This window comes from Tachyglossus aculeatus, chromosome X1 (assembly GCF_015852505.1).
Source record: "Tachyglossus aculeatus isolate mTacAcu1 chromosome X1, mTacAcu1.pri, whole genome shotgun sequence".
NCBI lineage: Eukaryota > Metazoa > Chordata > Mammalia > Monotremata > Tachyglossidae > Tachyglossus > Tachyglossus aculeatus.
The window spans coordinates 19,743,618-19,768,147 of NC_052101.1; the positions used below are offsets into that span (position 1 = coordinate 19,743,618).

At 49.4% G+C, this 24,530-nt stretch overlaps 1 protein-coding gene across 3 annotated transcripts in view; it reads left to right on the forward strand.

Annotated features, from left to right (window-relative positions):
* Positions 1-24,530, forward strand: part of PPARGC1B (PPARG coactivator 1 beta) — a 222,474-nt gene that overhangs the window by 174,995 nt on the left and 22,949 nt on the right. The window contains exons 2-5 of one of the 3 annotated variants that reach the window (XM_038772527.1): positions 6,137-6,310; positions 16,266-16,478; positions 19,302-19,418; positions 23,155-24,250. In XM_038772527.1, the coding sequence (XP_038628455.1) occupies positions 6,137-6,310; positions 16,266-16,478; positions 19,302-19,418; positions 23,155-24,250 (1,600 nt within the window). Of the gene's footprint in view, positions 1-6,136; positions 6,311-16,265; positions 16,479-19,301; positions 19,419-20,837; positions 20,980-23,154; positions 24,251-24,530 lie in introns of those variants that run through there. The other 2 variants (XM_038772528.1, XM_038772529.1) reach the window with 2 other exon arrangements.

The following is a 24,530-nucleotide window of genomic DNA, read 5'->3' on the forward strand; positions in this document are numbered from 1 at the left end:
TGAGCCCCCCGTGGGACAACCTGCTCACCTTGTAACCTCCCCAGTGCTTAGAACAGTGCTTTGCACATAGTAAGCGCTTAATAAATGCTATTATTATTATTATTATTATTATTACTATTATTATTATTATTATTATTATTATTATACAAGCTAATCAGATTGGACACAGTCCCTGTCCCACATGGGTCTCACACTCTTAATCCCCATTTTACGGATGAAGTAACTGAATCTCAGAGAATAATAATAATGATAGCATGTTAAGTGCTTACTATGTGCAAAGCACTGTTCTAAGCGCTGGGGGATACAAGGTGATCAGGTTGTCCCACAGGGGGCTCACAGTATTAATCCCCATTTTACAGATGAGGTAACTGAGGCTCAGAGAAGTTAAGTGACTTGCCCGAGGTCATACAGAAGACATGTGGCGGAGCCGGGATTAGAACCCAAGACCTCTGACTCCCAAGCCCGGGCTCTTTCCACTGAGCCACACTGCTTCTCTATGTGGTGGGGTGAAATTATAACCTGGGTCATTCTGCTTCCCAAGCCTGTGCTCTGTCCATTAAGTCATGCTGCTTCTCTGCTGGCTCAGGCTTTGGACCCTGGGAAAGGAGAGAATGTAGCTCTGGAATTTTTCCTTCTCTCAAGAGTAAAGATCATCTCATCTGGAATATTTTCCCCCTTCCGCCACCACGCGCTTTTCCCTGGTGCTCCCGGTGTCTTCCGGCACCCTCCAATTCACAGGGCGCCTTCTCTTTCGGCGCTCCTCTGTCTCTTTCCTGTCTCCCTACAGGAGTGCTTTGAGCACTCTAGAATGTGAGCCCGTTGTTGGTTAGGGACCATCTCTATATGTTGCCTATTTGTACTTTCCAAGTGCTTAGTACAGTGCTCTGCACACAGTAAGTGCTCAATAAATACGATTGAATGAATGAATGCTGGACAGAGGAGGTTAGTGAAACTAGAAGCTTTGCGACGTCCCCAGGTACCCTCTTGGTGAGCAGAGGATGAAGGTAGAATCGCTCTGGAAATTGTACAGTGGGGTCCGGGGCCCCTTGAGTGAAATAAATGTTGAAAATGACAAGCTGTGAATTCTACAGACCCCAGGAAAAGCTTGTCTATTTAAAACGACGGGAATCAGTTCTGAGCCTTAGACATGTACAGCCCACTATTGTTTCCGAGACATTGCATACAGGGGAAACGGTGATCAATCAATCAATCAATCGTATTTATTGAGTGCTTACTGTGTGCAGAGCACTGTACTAAGCGCTTAGGAAGTACAAGTTGGCAACATATAGAGACGGTCCCTACCCAACAGTGGGCTCACAGTCTAGAAGGGGGAGACAGAGAACAAAACCAAACATACTAACAAAATAAAATAAATAGAATAGATATGTACAAGTAAAATAAATAAATAAATAGAGTAATAAATATGTACAAACATATATACATATGCAGGTGCTGTGGGGAAGGGAAGGAGGTAAGATGAGGGGGATGGAGAAGGGGACGAGGGAGAGAGGAAGGAAGGGGCTCAGTCTGGGAAGGCCTCCTGGAGGAGGTGAGCTCTCAGTAGGGCCTTGAAGGGAGGAAGAGAGCTAGCTTGGCGGATGGGCAGAGGGAGGGCATTCCAGGCCCGGGGGATGACGTGGGCCGGGGGTCGATGGTGGGACAGGTGAGAACAAGGCACAGTGAGGAGATTAGCGGCAGAGGAGCGGAGGGTGCGGACTGGGCTGTAGAAGGAGAGAAGGGAGGTGAGGTAGGAGGGGGCGAGGGGATGGACAGCCTTGAAGCCGAGGGTGAGGAGTTTCTGCCTGATGCGCAGATTGATTGGTAGCCACTGGAGCTTTTTGAGGAGGGGAGTAACGTGCCCAAAGCGTTTCTGGACAAAGACAATCCGGGCAGCCGCATGAAGTATGGATTGAAGTGGGGAGAGACACGAGGATGGGAGATCAGAGAGAAGGCTGGTGCAGTAGTCCAGACGGGATAGGATGAGAACTTGAACAAGCAGGGTAGCGGTTTGGATGGAGAGGAAAGGGCAGATCTTGGCAATGTTGCGGAGCTGAGACTGGCAGGTTTTGGTGATGCCTTGGATGTGATGTGGTGATATACTTAGTAGGGCCTCCAGGGCACCAATATGGCCAGTTGATTTCCATTGGACCCTTGGTGATGGTAAACAGCCCCAGACCTGGTGGTTCTGGTGGATCACATGAACCCCCACCACTTTCCTTTCTGCATGCAGCAGCTACAGGGACGTGGACCAATGTGAACTGAAGCGGAGCATCAGTGGGTCTGCTATGGTCCTGGAGTTTTCTGGGATTTTAGTTAGCTTGGGAGACGTCTTCCTCTCTGTTCTGGTATTTTCTAGCTTCCCTTCTCTATCTCTCTATCCCCTCCCTAAGCAGAACTCCAGGTTGGTGTGAGGGCTCAGCCACAGCCAAGAAGGGCAGCCTAGCCCAAGGGCTACAACTGGCCAGTTTTTCCCCCTCTAGACTGTAAGGTCGTTGTGGGTAGGGACTGTGTCTGTTTATTCTTACATTGTACTCTTCCAAGTACTTCGTTCAGTTGTCTGCACACAGTAAGCGCTCAATAAATGCAGTTGACTTCCTGACACACTGACTTTCCAGCTGTCATTCATGGGACAATTGTGAAATATCTGGGGAGAATAGGCCACCAGATCCCTTGGTGGAGATCGGGACAAGACTAGGGCCGTAGGTGCCTCCTCAGCCGAGGAGATGAGGACAGTTACCCCTTGAAATTCTGGAAATAGCTACCCTCAGATGACACCAGGATCCTCAACTTCCAAGACTGTGAAACAAGCTGATTTGACAGGCCCAGCTTTTAATGAAAATGTTTTCGCGCTTCTCCAATTGTGCCCACAAAACATTTTATCCAATTTTGGATGAAAGGCATCTGTGGGATAGTATGGGCTAAAAATACATCTTTCCCAGACAGCCTTAATGTATGCGGTCCGGTAAGTGGATACAATTAAGGAAATTGACTAATCTAACCGATGAGGCTAAGTGAACTGTAATCTCAGAACAATTACTTTTAAGTTGCTTGTGTTCTTTAAAACAACCACGAGGGAAAAAAGGGTTAGCGGCGCCTGCTCTGTGTAGACCTTGCTGTTTTGGTACTGATGCTTTGATGATGGGAGAGAGGTACCCACTTCAGGGTGCCCATGGGCATTATTGGTTTCGGCATATGTAAGTGGGACCACAAGTGTCTGTTGATTAACCTAGTTTTGTGAGTAACCCCCAGGACCCAGCACAATAGAGCGATTCGGTGACCGGTGCGACCGAAGAGGTAGATGGGATCTTTTGAGTGGCAGAAACTGGGGGGCCTTAGATGGGGACAATCCCTGGGAATTTGACTCTCCCTAAGCATCATGAGAGTTCCTGTCAGATTTCATCTCCTCCCAATCAGCACAGGAGGATCCACTCCTTTTTTTTTATGGTATTTGTTAAGCGCTTACTATATGTCAAATTATATAATAATAATAATTGATGATGGCATTTATTAAGTGCTTACTATGTGCAAAGCACTGTTCTAAGTGCTGGGGGGGAGTTATAAAGTGATCAGGTTGTCCCATGGGGGCTCACAGTTTTAATCCCCATTTTACAGATGAGGGAACTGAGGCCCAGAGAAGTGAAGTGACTTGCCCAGAGTCACACAGCAGACAAGTGGCGGAGCCGGGATTAGAACCCACGACCTCTGACTCCCAAGCCCAGGCTCTTTCCACCGAGCCAAGCTGCTTATATGTAAGCGCTGGAGTAGATGCAAATAAATTAGTTAAGAAACGGTCCCTATCCCACCAGGGGCTCACGGTCTAATTCGCACGGAGAACAGGTATCCCCATTTTACAGTTGAGGAAACTGAGGTGCAATCAATCAATCAATCAATCGTATTTATTGAGCACTTACTGTGTGCAGAGCACTGTACTAAGCGCTTGGGAAGTACAAGCTGGCAACATATAGAGACAGTCCCTACCCAACAGTGGGCTCACAGTCTAAAAGGGGGAGACAGAGAACAAAACCAAACATACTAACAAAATAAAATAAATAGAATAGATATGTACAAGTAAAATAAATAAATAGAGTAATAAATCTGTACAAACATATATACATATATACAGGTGCTGTGGGGAAGGGAAGGAGGGGGATGGAGAAAGGGAGAGAGGTGCAGAGAAGTTAAATGATTTGAAGCAAGCAAGTGGCAGAGCCAGGATGAGAACCCTGGGCCTTGTGACTCTCAAGCCCCTAAAAATTAAGTGCTTACTACTGGGGTGGACATAAATAGGTTGGGTTGGACTCAGTCCTTGTGCCACGTAGGGCTCATGGCCTCAACCCCCATTTTCCAGATGAGGTAACTGAGGCACAGAGAAGTAAAGTGATTTGCCCAAAGTCACACGGCAGACAAGCACCATGGCTTAGTGCTGGGCTCTAATCACTAGTCCATGCTTGAAGGACTCACACGAGGGGATTCAGGAGAAAGTGCTCTTGAGGAAGAGCCTGGTTTCAGTCTGGTGCCACAAAGATGTAGTCTATCGTCATTTTTATTATAGAAGGCAGGCCCGTGTCAGAGGCTAATGTGGGAGGCAGGGCTGGGTTGAGAAGCCCCCTTTCTGCTGGGAGTTCTAGCCTCTGTAGCCCTCTAACCCCTTGGGGACATAATAATGATGGTATTTGTTAAGCGCTTACTATGTGCCAAGCACTGTTCTAAGCGCTGGGCGGGATACAAGGTGATCAGGTTGTCCCACGTGGGGCTCACAGTCTTAATCCCCATTTAACAGATGAGGGAACTGAGGCCCAGAGAAGTGAAGTGACTTGCCCAAAGTCACACAGCTGACAAGCGGCGGAGCCGGGATTAGAACCCATGACTTCTGACTCCCAAGCCCGGGCTCTTTTCACTGAGCCACGCTGCTTGTCATAAGCAGTGAGCAGTGTGTGCGAAGCCTTAAACACTGCCATCAGGAATCGACTTTCTACCCAGCAGCGAGCGGAAGCGGGGGAAAGGGAGTGGAACTGATTTCCTGGAGGGCGGGATCCAGTCTTCTACCTGCAGTTTGAATTTCCAGTCGGTCAGTTAATCGTCTTTATTGAGTGCTTACTGTGTGCAGAGCACTGTACTAAGCGCTTGGGAGAGTACAATATAACAGACACATTCCCTGCCCATGACGAGCTGACAGTCTAGAGGGGGTCTTAGCGCTGTGCCAGAGGCCCTGTGGGGACTTCAAAAACAATCCATGAGAGGGGTCGCGTTGTCACTGAGGAATCGAGGAGCAACACGGTGTCCTGAAAGAGCTGCGGGACCGCGAGGTCCCACAGGGAGGATCCGGAATCCCGTTGGATCGGGAGCCGTAGGGAGCGCTCCTCCCGGAAGTCTTGTCCTTCCCTCTGGAGATGGCCAATGGCTCGGCTGTTGATCACTCAGTTGGCCATTTCATTCATTCAATCATTTATTGAGCACTTACTGTGTGCAGAGCACTGTACTAAGCGCTTAAAAAAATATTTGTTAAGCGCTTACTATGTGCAGTGCATTGTTCTAAGCGCTGGGGGAATACAAGGTGATCAGGTTGTCCCACGGGGGGCTCACAGTCTTAATCCCCATTTTGCAGATGAGGGAACTGAGGCCCAGAGAAGTGAAGTGACTTGCCCAAAGTCACACAGCTGACAGTTGGCGGAGCTGGGATTTGAACCCATGACCTCTGACTCCAAAGCCCAGGCCCTTTCCACTGCGCCACGCTGCTTCTGGAGAGCTTGCTGTGTGCAAGTGCACTGTACTAAGCGCTTGGGAGAGTCACTTCTCTGTGCCTCTGTTACCTCATCTGTAAAATGGGGAGGAAGACTGTGAGCCCCCTGGGGGACAATCCGGTCACCTTGTAACCTCCCCAGCGCTTAGAACAGTGCTTTGCACATAATAAGCGCTTAATAAATGCCATTATCATTATTATTATTATAATAACAAAATAACGGCCAAATTCCTGATGGTCTTAAGGAAGGCGTGTCTGCGAACCCTCCCCGGAGATTAGCACAGTGCTGTGCCCACTGTAGGCACCCAGGAAATGGTTGATAGTGACAGATCTGGTGAATCCATGTTTTACAGAGGCCGCTGTGTCTCTCTCTCTGTCTCCCTCCTGTCTGCGCAGTATGGAGTGTCTGGCGAGGAGCAGCTTTACTCCGACTTCCCTGAGATTGACTTATCCCAGCTGGACGCCGGCGACTTTGACACCGCCGGCTGCTTCAACGAGCTGCAGTGGGGCCCCGACCACTCGGACAATGAGTCCAGCCAGTACAGCACCGAGGACTTGGAACTTTTCCAGGTACATCCATTCCCTCCTCTTCCTCTCCTAGCAGGTCATCGCCTCACCGAAAGGGCTCAGGCCATGAGAGCCTCCCTCAATCAATCAATCAATCGTATTTATTGAGCGCTTACTGTGTACAGAGCAGTGGACTAAGCGCTTGGGAAGTACAAGTTGGCAACATATAGAGACGGTCCCTACCCAACAGTGGGCTCACCGTCTAGAAGAGGGAGGCAGAGAACAAAACCAAACATATTAACAAAATAAAATAAATAGAATAGATATGTACAAGTAAATTAGAGTAATAAATATGTACAAGTAAATTAAATAAATAGAGGAATAAATATGTACAAACATATAAGTTCTCCTCTTATCTCTCCGGTCTTTCATTCTCAGTCTCTTTTGCAGGCTCGTCCTCCCCCTCACTGTGGGGGTTCCTCAAGGTTCCTCAAGAAGGAGAGAAGGGAGGTGAGGTAGGGAGGAGAGGGAGGGAGGCCCTCAAGATGGCCCTGGCCACGGCTCTGCTAGCCTTCTTAATAATAACAGTAATAATAATAATAATAATATCAATCAATCGTATTTATTGAGCACTTACTGTGTGCAGAGCACTGGACTAAGCGCTTGGGAAGTACAAGTTGGCAACATATAGAGACAGTCCCTACCCAACAGTGGGCTTACAGTCTAGAAGGGGGAGACAGAGAACAAAACCAAACATATTAACAAAAATAAAATAAATAGAATAGATATGTACAAGTAAATTAAATAGAGTAATAAATATGTACAAGCATATAAGTTCTCCTCTTATCTCTCCAGTCGTTCATTCTCAGTCTCTTTTGCAGGCTCCTCCTCCCCCTCACTGTGGGGGTTCCTCAAGGTTCCTCAAGAAGGAGAGAAGGGAGGTGAGGTAGGGAGGAGAGGGAGGAAGGCCCTCAAGATGGCCCCGGCCCCGCTAGCCTTCTTAATAATAGCAGTAATAATAATAATAATAATAATAATAATAATAATAATAATAATAATATCAATCAATCGTATTTATTGAGCGCTTACTGTGTGCAGAGCACTGGACTAAGCGCTTGGGAAGTACAAGTTGGCAACATATAGAGATGGTCCCTACCCAACAGTGGGCTCACAGTCTAGAAGGGGGAGACAGAGAACAAAACCAAACATATTAACAAATTAAAATAAATAGAATAGATATGTACAAGTAAAATAAATAGAGTAATAAATATGTACAAACATATATACAGGTGCTGTGGGGAAGGGAAGGAGGTAGAGCGGAAGGGATGGAGAGGGGGAGGAGGGGGAGATAATAGTATCTGTTTAGCACTTACTGCGTGTCAGGCACTGTACTAAGCGCCAGGGTGGGTACAAGCAAATCGGGTTGGACACAGTCCTTGTCCCACATAAGGTTCCCAGCCTCAATCCCCATTTTACAGATGAGGGAACTGAGCCATAGAGAAGCAGTTTGGCTCAGTGGAAAGAGCACGGGCTTTGGAGTCAGTGGTCATGGGTTCAAATCCCAGCTCCGCCAATTGTCAGCTGTGTGACCTTGGTCAAGTCACTTCACTTCTCTGTGCTTCAGTTCCCTCATCTGTAAAATGGGGATTAGGACTGTGAGCCCCCTGTGGGGCAACCTGATCACCTTGAGCCTCTTCAGCGCCTTAGAACAGTGCTTTGCACATAGTAAGCGCTTAATAAATGCCATCTTTATTATTATTATTATTACTTACCCAAGGTCACACAGCAGATAAGTGGCAGAGCCGGGATTAGAACCCAGGTCCTTTTGACTCCCGGGCCCGTGGTCTTCCACTAGGCCACACTGCTTCTTGGCCACCACTGGACCGGCTCCTTTCCGTAGACTCCCTAGGCTCCTTTCTAGACTGTGAGCCCACTGTTGGGTAGGGACCGTCTCTATATGTTGCCAACTTGTACTTCCCAAGCGCTTAGTCCAGTGCTCTGCACACAGTAAGCGCTCAATAAATACGACTGATTGATTGATTTCCCTATCTACGAGCTGAGGGACAACAGAAGAGATCCCCTCTGCTGGCTCTGTGCCTGGTTTTCCGGGCCAATCCATGGCTCCTCAGGTAGCCCAGGAGCCTTTCCTGCCGTCTTGAAAATCAGCCCGGAGAAGAGGAGGAACAAGAGAATGAGGGAGGCTCCAAATCTATTAATAGCTGATTCCCAGCTGATTAGCACTCCATTAATTTGCACTCAGCTTTTAAGGGGAACAAGTGGAATCGGGCTGTAATGGGGAGCTGAAAGAATAGGGCTGTTCTGCAGCTCCTCTTGCGATGCATTATTAAAGGAAATTACAGGCTAGAGTAGTGTCGCGCTCTGTTATATTTTGCTTCGTGAAAGGTTACGGGGACCAAAGTGAGCAGCCTCCGGAAGGCCAGCGCCGCGCATGAGAGTGAACTTGAATGCCCTGCTTGCCCATGAAAGCTCATTTAAGTTGCATTGGTGGTCATCTCTCGGCTCGCTCCGAGTGCCTGCTGGCCTCTCAGTTTAATAATAATAATAATAATAATAATAATAATGACATTTGTTAAGCGCTTACTATGTGCCCGGCGCCATGGCTTAGTTGGTTAAAGTGCCTGTCTAGTAAACAGGAGATTCATTCATTCACTCACTCAATCGTATTTATTGAGCACTTACTGTGTGCAGAGCACTGTACTAAGCGCTTGGGAAGTACAGGTCGGCAACATCTAGAGACGGTCCCTACCCAATAATGGGCTCACAGTCTAGAAGGGGGAGACAGACAACAAAACATGTATACAGGTGTCAAAATCATCAGAACAAATAGAATTAAAGCTATGTGCACATCAACAAAATAAATAGGAGATCCTGGGTTCGTATCCCAGCGGTGCCTCAGGTGGGTCTCCTCCCCTTTTTCCAGCTCCAAAACCCTTTCATTTTTCAACTTGTACTTCCCAAGCGCTTAGTACAGTGCTCTGCACACAGTAAGCGCTCAATAAATACGATTGATTGATTGATTGATTGCAAAGCACTGTTCTAAGCGCTGATTTGGGGGGCAACCATTTCAAGCATCCTGAATAGTGGGGCCGCTAGTGACCTTAAAGAATTACAGGTACCTCTCTGCCCAACGTGTAACATAATGCAGTGTGGCTCAGTGGAAAGAGCCCGGGCTTGGGAGCCAGAGGTCATGGGTTCAAATCCCCGCTCTGCCGCATGTCAGCTGTGTGACTTTGGGCAAGTCACTTCACTTCTCTGGGCCTCAGTTCCCTCATCTGTAAAATGGGGATTAAGACTGTGAGCCCCACATGGGACGACCTGATCACCTTGTAACTTCCCCAGTGCTTAGAACAGTGCTTTGCACATAGTAAGCCCCCTCCTTCCTCTCCCCCTCCCCATCTCCCCCACCCTACCTCCTTCCCCTCCCCACAGCACCTGTATATATGTTTGAACAGATTTAGTACTCTGTTTATTTTACTTGTACATATACTATTCTATTTATTTTATTTTAATATGTTTTGTTTTGTTGTCTGTCTCCCCCTTCTACACTGTGAGCCCGCTGTTGGGTAGGGACCGTCTGTATATGTTGCCAACTTGTACTTCCCTAGCGCTTAGTACAGTGCTCTGCACACAGTAAGCGCTCAATAAATACGATTGTATGGATGAATGAAAGTAAGCTCATAACAAATACCATCGGTATTATTATTATAGCTGACGTTGCCTTGTGTAAGTGAAGGCGTTGTTAAGTCTAGCTCTCCCTCTAGACTGTAAAATCATTCATTCATTTCTGTTGAATAACACTGTGCAGAACACTGGCCTAAGCGCTTGGGAAAGTACAGGCGCTGGGGAGAGTGCCATTCGAAGCAGTATGGTTTTGTGGATAGAGCCTGGGAGTTGGACCACCACTTGTCTGCTGTGTGACCTTGGACAAGTCACTTCACTTCTCTCGGCTTCAGTTACCGCATCTGTAAAATGGGAATTGAGACTATGAGCCCCGTGTGGGGCAGGGACTGTCCCCAACCTGATTTGCTCATATCTACCCCAGCGCTTAGTACAGTGCCTGGCACATAGTAAGCACTTCACAAATACCATAATTATTATTCTTACAATATTCATTCATTCATTCATTCAATCGTATTTCTTGAGCCTTTACTGTGTGCAGAGCACTGTACTAAGCACTTGGGAAGTACAAGTTGGCAACATATAGAGACGGTCCCTACCCAACAGTGGGCTCACAGTCTAGAAGGGGGAGACAGAGAAAAAAACAAAACATATTAACAAAATAAAATAGAGTAAATATGTACAAATAAAATAGAGTAATAAATACGTACAAACATATATACATATATACAGGTGCTGTGGGGAGGGGAAGGAGGTAAGGTGGGGGGATAGGGAGGAGGGGGAGAGGAAGGAATGGGATCACATTCTCAATTCCCACTTTACAGACGAGATTGATGCCTGTCTACTTGTTTTGTTTTGTTGGCTGTCTCCCCACCTTCTAGACTGTGAGCCCATTGTTGGGTAGGGATTGTCTCTTTCTGTTGCCAAATTGTACTTTCCAAGAGCTTAGTACAGTGCTCTGCACACAGTAAGAGCTCAATAAATACAACTGAATGAATGAGATAAGTGAGGCACAGAGAAGTGTGCTTCAGAGAAGCAGCATGGCTCAGTGGAAAGAGCCCGGGATTTGGAGTCAGAGTCCATGGGTTCAAATCCCGGCTCCGCCAATTGTCAGCTATGTGACTTTGGGTAAATCACTTCACTTCTCTGTGCCTCAGTTCCCTCATCTGTAAAATGGGGATTAAGACTGTGAGCCCCCCGTGGGACAACCCGATTACCTTGTAACCTCCCCAGTGCTTAGAACAGTGCTTGGCACATAGTAAGCACTTAATAAATGCCATTAGGATTATTATTATTATTATTAAGTGAATCAAGTTGGCCAAGGTTACACAGCAGACATATGGCAGAGTCAGAATTAGAACCCATGATCTTCTGACCCCTAGGCCCGTGGTCTAGCCACTACGCCATGCTGCTTCTCTGAAGAAAAGCTTTGGACTTTTGTGTGTGCTGGACTGGTCGTCATTCATTCATTCATTCATTCATTCAATTATATTTATTGAGCACTTACTGTGTGCAGAGCACTGTACTAAGCGCTTGGGAAGTACAAGTTGGCAAGATATAGAGACGGTCCCTACCCAACAGTGGGCTCACAGTCTAGAAGGGGAAGACAGAGAACAAAACAAAATGTATTAACAAAATAAAATAAGTAGAATATATATGTACAAGTAAAATAAATAGAGTAATAAATACGTACAAACATATATCCATATATACAGGTGCTGTGGGGAAGGGAAGGAGGTCAGGTGGGGGGGAAGGAGGGGGGAGGAGGGGGAGAGGAAGGAGGGGGCTCAGTGTGGGAAGGCCTCCTGGAGGAGGTGAGCTCTCAGTAGGGCCTTGAAGGGAGGAAGAGAGCTAGCTTGGCGGATGGGCAGAGGGAGGGCATTCCAGGCCAGGGGGAGGACGTGGGCTGGGGGTTGACGGCAGGACAGGCGAGAACGAGGCATGGTGAGGAGGTTAGCGGTGGCAGAGGAGCGGAGGGTGCGGGCTGGGCTGGAGAAGGAGAGAAGGAAGGTGAGGTAGGAGGGGGTGAGGGGATGGAGAGCCTTGAACCCGAGGGTGAGGAGTTTCTGCCTGATGTGTAGGTTGATTGGTAGCCACTGGAGATTTTTGAGGAAAAAATTGGAAAAAATTGCTTCATTGGAAGCAGTGTGGCCCAGTGGATAGAGCCCGGGCCCAGGAGTCAGAAGGAATTAGGTTCTAATCCTGGCTTCACCACTTGACTGCTGTGGGATCTTAGCTTCTCTGGGCCTCAGTTACCTCATCTGCAAAATAAGGATTAGGACTGTGGACAGGGACTGTGTCCAACCTAATTAACTGTATCTACCTCAGCATTTGGCACATTGTAAGTGCTTAACAAATATCCTTAAAAAAAAACCCAAAAACCCTCTTCCCCTCAGGCCTGGGATTTACTTAATCTCCTCGGATAGTGCCTTCAGAGCTTCATTTTCCCTCCACTCCGTGACGTTAGTGTTGCAGAGGCTCTGGGTGAAGGGCAGACGTGTTTTCAAATGGAAAAAAACCCGGTGCCAGCGGTTTGGCGGTCGAGTTTTCTTTTCGGCAGCCAACAGTGCCCTGCCAGATTAAAGCAAAGCAGCTGAGCAGCGTCCAGTGACCAATCGGCAGCTGGGATCAGGGATCCACTTGTCCTTGTCCTAAAGAGTTGGGGGCGTAAGGGGAGGGGGTCCCAACAGTCTTCTCGACTGTGAGCCCACTGTTGGGTAGGGACCGTCTCTATATGTTGCCAACTTGTACTTCCCAAGCGCTTAGTACAGTGCTCTGTTCTCCATAAATACGATTGAATGAATGAATGAACAGAACGTGTGTCTGGGATTATGAGTGAGGAGGCTCCGTTCTCATCCCATCTGCCCTTCCACCCACCCGTCTCCTCTCCACATTAATTCAGTGCCAGCCCCTGCCAATTCCAGGCTGGGTCCTGTGTCCTGTGGCTCACCCATCCCTGGGTTGTGAGGAGTCACAGAACCAAGCCAATCCTCCTTCTTCCAGGTCTGGAAGTCCTCCAAAGCCCCTCCAGACCCCACAGGACTGGAAGGCCGGTACAGCCGAACTTTCCCGCTGATGGCACTTGGCATCAGGTCTCCCCTCGGCCCCTCCCCACCAGCTGAATAATAATAATAATGATGGTATTTGTTAAGCGCTTACTCTGTGCAAAGCACTGTTCTAAGCGCTGGGGAGGTTACAAGGTGATCAGGTTGTCCCACTGGGGGCTCACAGTTTTAATCCCCATTTTACAGATGAGGCACAGAGACGTTAAGTGACTTGCCCAAAGTCACACAGCTGGCGGAGCCGGGATTTGAACTCATGACCTCTGACTCCAAAGCCCGGGCTCTTTCCACTGAGCCACGCTGCTTCTCTGCTTCTCAGCTCAGCAGCAGCTGGCAATGTGGCTCAGTGGAAAGAGCCCAGGCTTTGGAGTCAGAGGTCATGGGTTCGAATCCCGGCTCCGCCTCATGTCTGCTGTGTGACCTTGGGCAAGTCACTTCACTTCTCTGAGCCTCAGTTACCTCATCTGTAAAATGGGGATGATGACGGTGAGCCCCGCGTGGGACAACCTGATCACCTTGTATCCCCCTCCCCAGCGCTTAGAACAGTGCTTGGCACATAGTAAGTGCTTGACAAATGCCATCATTATTATTATTAATACCCATCAAACAGCTTCCATGGCCCTCCTGATCAATACAGGTCACTGCTGCCCGACCCAGAGACACTTGCTTTGACCTTTCATTTTTAAATCCTGTAACAGAAATAACATACTTTCCTCCCCCTCTGCTTTTTTTTTTCCTTCGAACACTGCTGTTTCTGCACTGTTGGGAAGAAATCCAAATTGTACTTTCCAAGCACTTAGTCCAGTGCTCTGCACACAGTTAAGCACTCAATAAACGCGATTGAATGAATGAATGAAGTCCAGTTGTGCCCACAAGCCATCATGAGGTGCATATTTCAGATGAACTTCCTCAAGATAGGTTAGACAGGACAGGAATTTTAAAGAAAGGCCATCTGAAAGGGAGGGAGGGAGGAGAATCATGTGATGAGATGCCTCTCCTGCCAAATCTCCAAGCGCTGGGGACATTGGCCGGATTTCAGCACAGGGAAGAAGTCAGCCAGAAAAATTCTAGCTAGAAGGCCAGGAGCCTTTTGTTTGATTCCAGGCCTTTTTTTATTGCTCTCTGGAGTAAATTCTTCAGGTAATACTTAGGACATTTATTGGGCCATTACTAAGGGCAGTACGTAGGGTAGATTCACATTTTCAGAGCCAATGCAGTCCCTGCCCTGCTCTGGGCTCACAATCGATCGATCGTGCCGTTTTTACAGATGAGGAAAACCAAACGCCAGGGCAATTTAAGTGACTTGCCTCAGGCGATGCGGTCCATAAGGGAAGAAGAGCTGGGCCTGGAATCCAGGTGCCCCAATTCCTGGCTCTTTCCACTAGGTCATGCCGGTTTTCCAGGTCCTTGCAAATGATCCCTTGATTCTTTGGCCTTATTCCTTGATGTTTTAGAGTCCAGTTTACTTCAGTCCCTCACACCAACGTGCTGCCTTCCTTCTCTGCCTCTCCTCCAACCCCGAACACATGCTGCCCTGGGATCTTGAGCCCCTGAACCTGCAGTCTGGAAATAAACCCTTTCCCCTAGGCCCCAACGTGGAGCATGGCTCAACGTCACTTTTCTACGGACATTGTGCCTGCCCACAGTGAGCTTACAGACTAGAAGGGGAGGCAGGCATTAATATAAATACATAATAATAATGATGATGGCATTTATTAAGCGCTTACTATGTGCAAAGCACTGTTCTAAGTGCTGGGGAGGCTTCAAGGTGATCAGGTAGTCCCCCGGGGGCTCACAGTCTTAATCCCCATTTTACAGATGAGGTAACTGAGGCCCAGAGAAGTGAAGTGACTTGCACTAAGTCACACAGCTGACAACTCATGACCACTGACTCCAAAGCCTGTGCTCTTTCCACTGAGCCACGCTGCTTCTCGTGGCTCGTAGTCATACATAATTCATGCTGTATAACTTATAGATATGTACATAAAGGCCGTGAGGCTGAAGGTGAGGCGAATATCAATCATCCTCACAGTCAGAATGTTTCTCCGTATTAGTCACTTTTTTCAGTAGGAGGTGAAATCCTTCTCATCGGGGCTTCTTTCCTGTCTGTGTGAGGAAAGGGCAGCTGGGACCTTGTAGGAATCAAGAGGTTTGGGGTTCTGGTTCCATTTCTAGACTGTGAGCTCATTGTGGGCAGGGAACGTGTATATCAACTCTGTTGGCACTATCCCAAGCACATAGTATGGTGCTCTGCACACAGATACAATTGATTGTACATACAATTGACTGATCCCTGTTAGGGGATCGACTCTGAGCTCTTGTCATGGTTGGCACATAGTAAGCGCATAACAAATACCATCATTATTATTTGCATCATCTGCCTGGCCTCCAGATAATAATAATAAGAAGAGTGGCATTTATTAAGCGCTTACTATGTGCAAAACACTGTTCTAAGTACTGGGGAGGTTACAAGGGGATCAGGTTGTCCCACGGGGGGCTCACAGTCTTAATCCCCATTTTGCAGATGAGGTAACTGAGGCACAGAGAAGTGAAGTGACTTGCCCAAAGTCACACAGCTGACAAGTGGCAGAGCTGGCATTTGAACCCATGACCTCTGACTCCAAAGCCCATGCACTGAGTAAACACTGAGCCACGCTGCTTCTCACTTGCAAGATGACAGTTGCCAGTGATTTATTCTGCTAAACTTTCCTCCTCAGTGTCATTCAATCCATCAATCGATCGATGGTTCGTATTGAGAGTGTACCGTGTGCAGTGCACTGTACTGAGCACCTGGGACAGTACGATCGAACAACAGAATGGAGTTGGAGGCACATAACAAACTGACAGTCCAGAGGGGAGCTTCATGCTGGTTGCAGTGTCGTTAAGTTCTGAGGGGAACAGCAGAAGCATTAGGGCGTGGTAGATTAGAACAGTGCTTGGCACATAGTAAGTGCTTAACACATACCATCATCATTATTATTATTAGATCTGGCTGTCTTGTGGGTCGACAAAGCCAGCGATGCCTTCGACACCCCTCGGAGAGTTCCCTTGAGCTAGCTCCCCAGGTGAATCCTGACTTCCTCCTCTCCCTTCCAACTTCGAAATGGGTTTCCTCCTCTGGGACCAGGCTGCCATAGCCCACCCCAGAACTAGCTGCATTTCAAGGATCCATCAGGAGGAGCCCGGGACCGGGGGGATGCAGGACTTCAGGGGGAAATGCCCCATGGTGGGAAGAAGTGGCCGAACGGCCGGCTGTGGTTTCCTGCCGTCTGATTTCAGTTCTCTTTCCCGTGCTCCCGTTTGCTTCCCGATCCCAGATCATAGGCGGGGAAAACGAAGCCTTCCTGGCGGCTCTGACCAAGACGTTGGACGACATCCAGGAAGATATCAGCCTGGCTGTCTTGGGCGCTCTGGAAGACGGGGACCCCACCTGCCTGGCCTCCGACTCGGACTCCCCTTCGCACGCTCCCGCCTCCCCGATTCCCGCGGGTACCCTGCTCCCGGCCCCCGAGCTCGATGACCTGTCTCTAGTAAGAATTCACTTCCCACTGTTTAAAGTCGGGGGTGGAAGAGCCCCCGGTAAGCTGGCCGCATGGGTATGATAGGCAACCAGGTCTGAATTTTTTCATTTTCGTGATAATGATAATCGATAAATAATTATGGTGTTTATTAAGCGCTTACTGTGTGCCCAGCACTGTTGGATAGCTTATCTCACGGCTCCTCAAATATCTCCAGTGGTTGCCGACTCCAGTCCATGTTGAGCGGAAAGTCCTGACCACTGATAATGATGATAATGATAGGAGTGATCATGATGATAGTAATAATAGTTGTTGGAGCGCTTACTATGTGCTGAACACTGTACCAAGTGCTGGGGTAGACTGAGTATTGAGGAAGAGTCCAAGTTCATCAGGTCAGACACAGGTCCAACAGTGCTTTGCAAATATTAAGCACTTAACAAATACCATCAAAAAAAAAAAAAAAAGAGGACTCACAGTCTAAATCGGAGGGAGTAGGATTGAATCCACATTTTACAGGTGTGGTAACTGAAGGACGGAGGAATAATAATTAATAATTATTATTATGATTATTACCATTCCAAATGCTGGGGTAGGTACAAAGTAATCGGGTTGGACCGGTCCCTATCCCCCATGGGGCTCACACTCTTAATCCCGATTTTACAGATGAGGTAACTGAGGCCCAGAGAAGTGAAATGACTTGCCCAAGGTCACACAGCAGGCAAGTGGTGGAGACGGGATTAGAACCCCGGTTCTGTGACTCCCACGCCTGGGCTCTTTCCATTAGGCCACGCTGCTAAAATCATGTAAATCGAATTAAAACCAATACCGAGGCTGAACAGATGTCCGTGCTCTTGGCATCTCCTTTACCAGGATCTAGTAGGCCCGTGGCCAGGTTTCAGGCAGGCTTGTTACCACTCTCCCATCCCCTTCACTCCCTCCTCGTTGCCGGACATTAGCCTGCAAAGCTGGAGGGAGAGAAAGATGTGTGTGTCTGGCCAAAAAAGCCCTGCCTCGATAGCTTAGTGATCTGGTCTGGCTCTCAGCTCGGATCGAATTAACAGGATAATGGACAACGTGCCAGCTGACCTCTTCCTCATCCCGCATGCATCCTCTGGCCACCTGTAGTCCGAATATCCCTCCCCATTCCAAAGCCCCGCGTGTGGCCTGTGTCTGTGTGTGCGGATTTGGGGGGAGAGGAGGGAGTTGTTATGCTTGTAGTGCATGACTCTGGTTGGTGACTCACTGAAATGCCGTCTGTTGCTTCCCGTGTCTGTGGCTAGAACGTGGAGCCTTTTCAGGACATCTGAGTCCCCTAGCTGAGCCTGGGGTGTGGGCTAAGATGAGAGACACCCGCCCCCCCATCAATCAATCGATGGTATTCACTGAGCATTTACTGTGTACAGAGCACTGTAATAATAATCATAATGATGGTATTGCTAAGCGCTTACTATGTGCCAAGCACTGTTCTAAGCAGTGGGGTAGATACAGGGTAAACAGATTGTCCCACTTGGGGCTCACAGTTTTAATCCCCATTTTATCATCATCATCATCAATCATATTTATTGAGCGCTTACTGTGTGCAGAGCACTGTACTAAGCGCTTGGGAAGTACAAGTTGGCAACATATAGAGACAGTCCCTACCCAACAGTGGGCTCACAGTCATTCATTTTACAGATGAGGTAACTGAGGCACAGAGAAGTTAAGTATCTTGCCCAAAGTTACACAGCTGAGAAGTGGCAGAGTTGGGATTAGAACCCACGACTCCTGACTCCCAAGCCCGGGCTCTTTCCACTATGCCACGCTGCTTCTCTAACCACTTGGGAGAGTACAATAAAACAGAGTTGGTAGACACATTCCCTGCCCATTTGCACACAGTAAGTGCTCAATATATATGAACTGAATTGAAAAAACGAGCTTATGGTCCCCCTCATCCCTTCCTAAGTGCACTTTATGTCCAGGTTTCCACCACCTTCCAGAATGCTCTCCTTCACCCCCCAACCTCCAGCCCAGTTTTTGGAGTCTCCAGGAAATGCACTGTTTCTTCCCAAATTCCATCCCTTTGTGCCCTACCAGGCTGCAGGATAAAGGAGCTACTTGGTGCAATGTGACCAGGTTTGGGTGCATAGGAAAGAGGGACACTCGACGAAGCCTTTCTGGGGGTCGGGGCCCTGAATTAAGCACTCATGTCCCACCTCCAGCCCTCAGCCCCTCTGAGAGTGAGTGAATGAGTGAGTGAGTGAGTCTTGTACTTTCTGAGGGCCTACGATACTTCCCAGTGGCCCGTGGTAGAAGTCACAACCCAATTTTGGGCCCAAATGTACATGGAAAGAGGAAGAAAGTGTGGATAGCGACTCTAAGACCGTTCCTTGTACACCCCCAATACGTATACACAAACTGAGACAGCTTCACCATGAGAGAAAACGCAGTGCAGTATAAATGATGTTCATTTTTCTCGGCTTTTCTCCACCAACACCTCAACCGAAGCCCTGGGTGTGCATTTCAGAGGCCGTGACCACCCTGTATTTTCACAACTTCTAATAGTCCCCATGAAACAGCCCACTGGAAAGCCATGCTGTTCTCCTGTGGCGTTGTCATCGAGCGCAATATGTTTAAAAAGACCATTTGCAGAGAACTGTCGACTGCCCACTCATCCCTCTTGACCAGCCCCTAGATTATGGATTCCCTCTCGCTTTCTGGTGCTAAACAATTTTCCAAGAATCCTCTTGAAGGTGATGATTTCCTCATCGCTTCGAGGTTGCTTCTCTACTCAGGGGATTGTGTTAGGATGTTGCTGAGAGCCAAGTCACACCTTTCTCCTCTCACTTCTCCCGACAGCTACAGAAGTTACTCCTCTCTCCGTCCCAAACAGCTCCGAGCTGCGAAGGTCAAAGGGAGGGGAGCTCCCGGCGGCAGGGAAGTCTTAAATCCAAATCCCAAAGACTTTGCACGAAGGTATGTCGGAGCTGAGGCAAGAGATCCCGTCAGGGGCACTGGAGTGGCCTGGTGGTTTCAAGTCTCTTCTTAAAGCCCCCGTAGAAGCCCGCTTGGGAGTAATTGTGGTATTTGTGAAGAGTCAGCTGTGGGCCAGGGTAGATGTAAGGCGATCAGGTCAGACACGGGGAGCTTACAGTCTATGGGGGAGGGAAAACCCATTTTTCAGATGAGGAAACGGAGACCCAGAGAAATAAAGTGACTTGCCCAGGGTCATAGAGCAGGTAAGTGGCAGGACTAGAATCCAGGTGCCTTGACTCCCAAGTCCCCTTCCTCCGAGGCAAGCCGCTGGCGTAGCTTAAAGAGTACGGGCTTGGGAGCAGCTCTGCCACTTGTCTGCTGTGTGATCTTGGGCGAGTCACTTAACTTCTCTGTGCCTCAGTTCCCTCATGTGTAAAATGAGGATTAAGACTGTGAGCCCCCCGTGGGACAACCTGATCACCTTGTATCTACCCCAGTGTTTAAAACGGTGCTTGGCACATAGTAAGCGCTTAACAAATACCATTATTATTATTATTATTATCATTATTATTATTATTACCCTTCTGTCCTGCTTAGGCACCCACAATCCAACAGCAGTTTCCACAGCTGTTCTCCCTCTGAAGGTCTAGGCTTATTGCTCTGATGGGAGGAGAGAGGAAAGAGAGGGGCACAGAGGGAGGAAGAGAGAGAGAGAAAGCACTCCTTGCCCACAGAGATGCCCAGAGTGCCTTCGAGCTGAGGATTGAGGCTGCTCAGCAAAGAGATGCATGTCTTAATCCGGGCCTCTACATCTGCAGGTCAGTCATTTAGGGATTTCCCTGAAAATTCACCAAAGAAACCATCCTAGATTTTCCATTTACGTGATGAACACTTTTTGCAGCAGGGAAGCAGCATAGCCTAATAAAAGAACGCAGGATTGAGATCCAGGAAACACGGGCCCTAGTCTCACCTCCGCCAATTAGCTGCTGTGTATGACATTATAATTATTATTATGATAATAACAAGTATTATCACTTATTAATGATAATAATAATAATAACGATGGTATTTGTTAAGCACTTACTATGTGCCAAGCACTGTTCTAAGTGCTGGAACCTCTGCGCCTCAGTCTTCCTCATCTGTAAAGTGGGAATTAAATGCCTGCTCTCCTTCCCTCTTAGGCAGTGAACCCTATCTGGGACAGACATTGGGTCCAATCTGATAATCTTGTAACCACCCCAGTGCTCGGGGCAGGGCTTGACACATAGTAAGCTCTTATTATTACATCATCATTTCCACTGTGATTATTATTATTCTAGAATTTAGGTGTCAGACAACTCCTCGGGAGGCCATTTCCTTAGTTAGCTTAACCTAGGAAGAGCGTTTAGGCCAGAGACCACCGCTGAGCCAGCACGAGGCTCAGATTCACCTCGGGTGGACTTGGCCAAAGGGGCCAGTGGCCAACCTCGCCCCAACGGACCATCCTTCCGTGTGGAAAATGTAGTCGTGAGGCGGCCGAGGGTGACTCCAACCGTGTCAACTGTACTATTTGAGCATGAGGGTGAGGTTGGACTCTGAGGGGATTGAAGGGACGGTGGGGAGGTAAAGATGGAGCAGGAGAGGAGGGAGAGGAAGGAGAAACAACTCGGCTGGTGATCCCTTAGTCCTCCTCTGTCCCCTACTGCTTTTCCGGTTCTTACCAGGCTCCTGGAATGAGGGTGAGAGCTGCTCATCAGTTCCCACCCCACCCACCCCCTGTTCGTTCATTCATTCATTCAACCATATTTATTGAGCGCTTACTGTGTGCAGAGCACTGTACTAAGCGCTTGGGAAGTACAAGTTGGCAAGATATGCAGATAGTCCCTATCCAACAGCGGGCTCACAGTCTAGAAGGGGGAGACAGACAACAAAACAAAACATATTAACAAAATAAAATAAACAGAATAAATATGGACAAATAAAATAAATAAATAGAGTAATAAATACGTACAAACATATATCCAGGTGCAGTGGGGTGGGGAAGGAGGTAAGGCGGGGGGGATGGGGAGTAAAATAGAGTAATAAATCTGTACAAATATATATACAAGTGCTGTGGGGAGGGGAAGGAGGTAGGGTGGGGGGGATGGGGAGGAGGAGAGGAAAAAGGGGGCTCAGTCTGGGAAGGCCTCCTGGAGGAAGTGAGCTCTCAGTAGGGCTTTGAAGCGAAAAAGGCTGTTCATGCCCTGATCCACCTGGGGTTCCTCAGGAAGACACGGGAGTGAGAGCCCCGGGCCTCAGGAACCTACCGGTGCCCTGCTTTCCGCTTGGACCCCTTGGCCACGGCTGAGCCTCCAACAACCCGACTCCAGGGCCAACATAATAATAATACTTAGAATAATTACAGAATTTGTTTGGTGCTTACTGTGTGCCAGGCACTGTACTAAGAGCTGGGGTGGATACAAGCAAATAAGGTTGGACACAGTCCTTGTCCCACATGGGGCTCTCGGTCTCAACCCCCATTTTACAGATAAGAGAACTGAGGCCTAGATAATTGAAGTGACTTGCCCAGGCAGTTAAGTGGGAGAGCCAGGATTAGAGCTCATGACCTTCTGACTCCCAAGCCCGTGCTCTATTCACTGCACCATGTCCAACGGGCGAGAAAGTGGTGCGGTGACTAGTCCCTACTGTGGGAAGTGGCCTGGGCCGCCTGGAGGATGAGGGGCAGATGGCTCCTGTAGACAGGATGCCAGGCTGGGGCTAGAGGAACCCCAACTCTGCCCCAAGCCCCAACAAAGACCAGTGTAGTGGCATCATTCGCACTGCCTGCTACAGAATGGCACTGGAGTTGATGCCTCCATCTTGGGTCCACCTCAGCCTCCTCTCCAGCCTCAATGCATCAAGCAAAAACTCCTCACTCTCTGCTTCAAGGCTGTCCATCACCTCACCCCCTCCTCCCTCCCCTCCCTTCTCTCCTCCTCCAGCCCAGCCCGCACCCTCTGCTCCTCTGCCGCTAACCACCTCACCATGCCTCATTCCCGCCTGTCCCGCCGTCGACCCCCGGCCCACATCCTTCTCCTGGCCTGGAATGCCCTCCCTCCACACATCCGCCAAGCTAGCTCTCTTCCCCCCTTCAGAGCCCTGCTGAGAGCTCACCTCCTCCAGGAGGCCTTCCCACACTGAGCCCCCTTTTTCCTCTCCTCCTCCCCGTCCCCTCCACCCTACCTCCTTCCCCTCCCCACAGCACTTGTAAATATATATCTATATATATATTTATATAGCGATATATAGATATATAGAGAGAAATATATAGATATATATATAGATATATAGATCTATATATACAATATATAGATATATATTTAGTACAGATTTATTACTCTATTTTACTTGTACATATTTACTATTCTATTTATTTTGTTAATGATTTGCATTTAGCTTTAATTCTATTTGTTCTGACGACTTTGACACCCGTCTACGTGTTTTGTTTCGTTGTCTGTCTCCCCCTTCTAGACTGTGAGCCCGTCGATGGGTAGGGACCGTCTCTCTATATGTTGCCGACTTGTACTTCCCAAGCGCTTAGCACAGTGCCCTGCACACAGTAAGCCCTCAATAAATACGACTGAATGAATGAAAGGGGCAGAGCACGGAGGGCTAGCCAAGGCAGGCACAGAAACCGTGGCTCCCCCCTCTCAGGGCCGGGAGTCTCCACCGCCGGGTTTCACCTCATCCAGCATCTCTCTGTCTCTGTTTTCTGCAGGCGGACAGTAACCCGGACAGGAAGCCCACTTTCCTCCCGCCTCAGAGTCGGAGCTGCACTGAGCTGCACAAGCATCTGACTTCAGCTCCGTGCTGTCCCCAGGCCAAGGCTAAATCCCCGGATAGGGACAGGCAGAAGAGGCAGCAGCCCCCTCCACCGCCGCCACCGCCCCCGCCGCTGAGCCCCAAGGAAGAGAGCGATGCCAGTGAGGACTGTCCGAGCCCCAGCCCCCAGTTCGGGTGTGAGCAGGAGATGCGTGCTGTGGTGGAGTTGATCCGCTACATGCACACCTACTGCCTCCCACCTCGGAAGCTGCCCTCCCACGACAGCCCTTTCAAGAGAGCCAAGTCGGACTGTCCCCTGCAGCGGGCGGCCTGCGGCGGCCAGGAGAGTCAGCCGGCCTGCCCGGCTCAGGAGGCCCGGGGCGGGCAGCGGCCTAAGCCCACCTGGTCGGAGTTCTCCATCCTGAGGGAGCTTCTGGCCAAGGACCTCTTCTGCGATGTCAGCAAGCCCTACCGACTAGCCAAGCCCATCTACGCCTCCCTGGCTTCCGGCCCCCGGCCCCTCCAGACCGCCGGCCAGGACGGCGAGGGGCCCGCCGGGGACGGGGCCTGTGGGGGGAGAGCTCGGGCCTCGGCGGTGGAGGAGGAAGAGGAAGACAATGAGGAGGAGGAGGAAGGGGAGGAGGAGGAGGAAGAGGAGGACAGAGAGGAGGAGGAGGAAGCTGTGACAAGGAAGCCCACAAAGGGTGCCCCGCTGCCGGTGGGACCCAAGCTGGGGAGAAAGCGGGAGCGCTCCATCTTTGCCGTCCGGCGTTCCAAGAGGCTGAACCCCGAGCTGAGCCAGTGGCTGTCCTTCCAGGACGAGGGCCCCTCCGAACTGTCCTCCCCAGGCCGGGAGGAGCCCCCCGCGGCACCGGGCCTGGTCCCCTCCAGCTACGACGCGGAGGTGGAGGTGGACGGCGGGGAGGAGGCGAACGGCGGGAGCCTCCGGCTCCACCTCGGAGGACTCCGGATTCCGGCTCTGGAGAGCCCCAGTGAGAGCGGGGGCGGGGAGACCGACGAGGACCTGATCTGCAGTCGGTTTCACCCCAGGGGTACGTTGGGGGGTGCGGGCTGGGGGCAGGAAGGGAGAGCAGGGTGAAGCTGGTCAGGGGAATAGTCTTCCCCTGCCTTTCTGCTCATCGCCCCTCCTTGCCAAGAGGGATTTTGGGTTTGCTGCTGGTCCCGATCTATTTTAATGCAAGCTGAGCCCCTCTTCCTCTCTGCTGGAGGCGGGCAGCACCGGGGATAGCCTCCCCTCTGGGTGGGGAAGAGTTGGGCATTGCCAGCTGCCCCTTATCCTCCTCCCCGGCTTCCCTGGAAGTCACACCAGCC